This window comes from Peromyscus californicus, unplaced genomic scaffold, assembly GCF_007827085.1.
Source record: "Peromyscus californicus insignis strain IS unplaced genomic scaffold, ASM782708v3 Scaffold_2__1_contigs__length_46816999, whole genome shotgun sequence".
Classification (NCBI taxonomy): domain Eukaryota; kingdom Metazoa; phylum Chordata; class Mammalia; order Rodentia; family Cricetidae; genus Peromyscus; species Peromyscus californicus.
Genome location: NW_026294540.1, coordinates 205,019 through 209,334, shown reverse-complemented (window position 1 = coordinate 209,334; position 4,316 = coordinate 205,019). Strand labels below are relative to the sequence as shown.

Genomic DNA, 4,316 nt, shown 5'->3' with positions numbered 1-4,316 from the left:
CTGAAAAAAAATGATAAACTTAACATGCCACCTTCCACCTGGTACAAGAATTTATACATTTTTGATGTTCAGGATTTAAATACTTTTGATGGATTCATTGAAGGGTCTTTTTTATGTAAAATTTTAGAGTAGAAGAACATGAATAGAAGCAAACCTGGTCAGGCTGGCAACAGAACAGTCTGATAGTACCCTTCAAATATATTCAACAGACATCTCAAAATAAACCGGAACTACTAATATAGCCTGATGCCAGAGATCCCACACAGGCCACACATGAATGGCACTGAGACATGTATGTCAGGCAAAGCCCACATCCAAATATATCTCTGTGAGCCTAGGGTCTAGGAAGCAGCAGTTACTTGCCTGTTCCAATTGTTGCTCCAGGGATGCTGCTGCATCTGCCACTTTCTGTAACTGCTCCCGTTCACCTTCAAATTCTTCCAGCCTCCTTTGGAGGTCCTCCTCCACCATTGTCTTTGCCTCCTGAATCTGTATAAATGCTGCCTCCTGATCCAACATGTCAGCCTGAATAAAAAAATATTGCTTCTTTTAAAGTTTATTTTGTGTATATGAGTGTCTTGACTGCATGTATGTATGGGTACCACCTGCATCCTTAGTGCCTGTGAGGCCAGAAGAGGGCATTGGATCTCCTGGAACTGGAGTTAAGATGGGTGTGAACCACAGGGTGCTGGAAATTTAACCTGGATCCTTTGAAAGAACAGCAAGTGCTCTTAACCACTGAGCCATCTCTCTAGCCCTAGAAACAGTATTTCTTAAAAAGCAGAAAAATTTGATCATCAATAACAAACTTCAAGTCTCATCCTTTACAGAGAAACAAACACGCGCACACACACACACACACACACACACACACACACACACACACACACACACACACACTTGCTATGCAAGAAGTTCCTATTTATATCTCCATCCTGTCTATGAACTACAATCTGAAAGGCCCAGAATCAGTGGCTGGTATCTATTCACTTACCACAAGGTAGAGGCAAGGCCAGGCTACTCAGGACTCTTAATCCTAGCTGACTGAGACCCGTACCAAGAGAGGACCAGTCAAACAACCCTCCTAGTTACTTAAGAACCTGAAGCAGAAGGATGATTGCTTAAGACAAAGTTTAAGACCAGGTAGGCAAAAGAAAAATAATCCAATTGAGCTGGAGATATAGTTTAGCTAGGAAAAATGTTTGCTCAGCATGCATGAAGGCCTGGGAAGTACTGTATAAAACCACATGTGGTGATACACACCTGTAATCCCAGAACTCAGGAGGCAGAGGCAGAGGCAGAGAGGCAGAGAGGCAGAGGCAGGCAGATCTATGTTTTACACCAGCCATGACTACATAGTGAAACCCTGTCTCAAAAAAGAAGTATAGTTTTAGTTGTCATTGTTCAAGGTCTTCCTTGCTATACAGTAAGATCAAGGCCAGCATTAGCTACATGAGATCCTATTTCAGTCACTTAATCACTCAATTTCTTTTTAAAAAAGAGATCAAGTATGGAATGGATCTTCTCCCTGACCATTTGTCATGAGAGGACAGACCAGAAACATATCGCTCCTTTCAAGTGTGGAACATTAAATAACCTCTTTGATAAGACTTCTATTTGGAACTACTTAGTAAAACAAAAACAAGAGGGACCATGGGATCAAATATGGCATTTCTTTTTGTTGTTTTTTTCAAGACAGAATTTCTCTGTGTAGCCTGGAACTGACTCTGTAGACCAGGCTGGCTTCAAACTCAGAGATAGGTGCCTCAGCCACCCAAGTGCTGGGATTAAAGGTGTGCACAACCACCACCTAAACATGGCATTTCTTAATTATTTGACTATATAGGTAAAACCTGACATTGTGGTACTTTCTTTTTTTAAGATACAGGCCTTTTAATTATATTGTGTATATGGGGGAAAGATACATACACACATGTGGAGGTCAAAGGACAACTTGTGGGAGTCAGTTCTCTCCTACATGTTGGTCACAGGGACTGAACTCAAGTCATCAGGCTTGGTGGCAAGTGTCATTGGTTCTTTACATTACTAGTTACTCATTATGGCTTTCAACATGGTTCTCTTCCATTATCTGAGCCAAATGGCTGTGTGCTCCACATGGAAAAAAGAACAGGTAGAAAGCTGAAAAGATGAGAAATCAGACAAGCCATCAGAAAGCTGAATTCTTGTGTAACTATCTATGAAAAGTCAGGATCAAAACTGACCCAGGAATGCAATTCACAACCATTAGTGACTGGATTTTTTTTTTAATAAAAATTTATTTTTTTATATTTAGTGTGTGTGCACATGCATGTGTTCAAATGCACTTGAGAGCATAGGCATAGACCATGGTGCCATTGTGGAGATCAGAAGATAAGTTGCAAGAGTCAGTTTTTTCTTTTACCATGTAGATTGCAGGGATCTAACTTAAGTCAACAGGCTTGGCAGCAAGCAACTTTTACCATTCTGCCAGTTCTTGACTAGATGCTTTATGGTTTTTTCTTTTTTGCTTTTTATAACAAGAATAAAAATGGGTATTGTGGCTGGGCGGTGGCAGTGGTGGCACACGCCTTTAATCCCAGCACTTGGGAGCCAGCACTTGGGAGGCAGAGCCAGGTGGATCTCTGTGAATTCGAGGCCAGCCTGGTCTACAGAGCGAGATCCAGGATAGGCACTAAAACTACACAGAGAAACCCTGTCTCAAAAAAAAAAAAAAAAAAGGATATTGTGGGACATGTATATACTCATAATCCATAGGAGAAAGAGGCAGGAGGTTAAGAGTTTAAGGTTATCTTAGTTATAGAGAGTCTGAATCCAGCCTGGCTACATAGGCCTGTCTACATAGGTTAAGGAATCATCTAGAGCAGCAGTTCTCATCCTATGGGTCAAGACCCCATTTACATTACAATTCATAACAGTAACAATCGGAAAGTTATGAAGGATCAATGAAATAATTTTATGGTTGGGAGTCACCATGACATGAGGAACTGTATTAAAGGGTTGCATTGAGAACCACTGATCTAGGGTTTTACGGAGAATGGGATTTGGATCCAAATCAAATATACTACATTTCCCATCATCATCTAGAGATGGTCTGTAGAGACAGCAGACCGTAATGAAAATGCCTTTGGGAGAGCAGTGGACACTGGAGGACTGAAAACAGGTTGAGTGCTTACAAACAAATGAAAACTACTATTATCACTAGGCCTGGAAATACTGTCTGATATACAAATATACTTAATCCCCCTTTCCCCATCCACTCTGTGGCTAGCTCTGTCCCCAAATGGCAACAATGCACTGGTAGGAATTCAGGTCCAAAGGAGGGTTTAAAGAGGAACTACAAGGTCCCAAGACACTCAGGCCAGACAAGAGGTGGAATTCCAAAATGCTGAACAGCTATCACTGCACACTGCTCAAAGGGATTGCTTGCGTGCGTGCATGCGTGCGTGCGTGTGTGCGTGTGTGTGCGCGTGTGTATCATATACTTTTGTGGTACATGTACAGAAACATGTGGGAACACACATTCATGCATGTATATCTACAGGCCCAAAGAAGACACTGGGTGTCTGTCTCTTTTTCTCTCCATCATACTACCTTGAAGCAATGTCTCTCACTGAAGTAGTAGTTTGCCATTTTGTCTAGGCTAGCTAGCCAGCAAGCTCACAGGATCCTCATCTCAACCTCCCACAAATGCTAGGGTTACAGGCACATACAGCCATGTCTGACTTTCGTGTAACTCATGGCCTCATTCTTGCACAGCAAGTGCTCTTACCTACTAGGCCATCTCTGTAGCCCAAAAAGAATTTTTTGAAATATTACATAATGTAGAAAAGTATACATATTCACAAGATACATTTATGTTCACTAATAGGTATTTTGATTATATCTGTGTATGTTTTACACTTGCTAGCAAGACCCAAAGTCAGATAAAAATTATCACTCCACCATCATCACAGTTCTCACCTCAATGCTCTGGAGCTGAACAGCTATTCGCTCTTTTTCCTTGATGGATCTATGCTGAGTTTCTGTCAGCTGATGGGACAGGGACACATTCTCAAGCTTCAGGTGCTCCAAAAGGCCTGCTTGGGTCATCTGTCCAACCTTCAAAGAAAAATCCAGGAGGTAAAAAGGAACTTACAATTGTGTAGACCAGCCTATCCTTCGTCACTAAGATGTTCTCTCTTTGTTAACAATGGCTACTGGCTGACTTTCTAAATGTCCCCTAATGCAGGGAAAGTTCCTGCCCTTCTCTTCCTCCCCAGGACTTACCACCACAAATCCTCTGCCAGCCTACCTTAACTGGAGCCATGTGGCTCCTG

At 41.8% G+C, this 4,316-nt stretch overlaps 1 protein-coding gene across 7 annotated transcripts in view; it reads right to left on the bottom strand.

Annotated features, from left to right (window-relative positions):
* Golga3 (golgin A3) overlaps positions 1–4,316 on the bottom strand; it is a 49,277-nt gene that overhangs the window by 23,496 nt on the left and 21,465 nt on the right. For all 7 annotated transcript variants that reach the window (XM_052754847.1, XM_052754848.1, XM_052754846.1 and 4 more), the window contains 2 exons: positions 3,961–4,098; positions 364–525 (listed from right to left, as the gene is read on the bottom strand). In XM_052754847.1, coding sequence (XP_052610807.1) covers positions 364–525; positions 3,961–4,098 — 300 coding nt within the window. The remainder of the gene's footprint in view (positions 1–363; positions 526–3,960; positions 4,099–4,316) is intronic.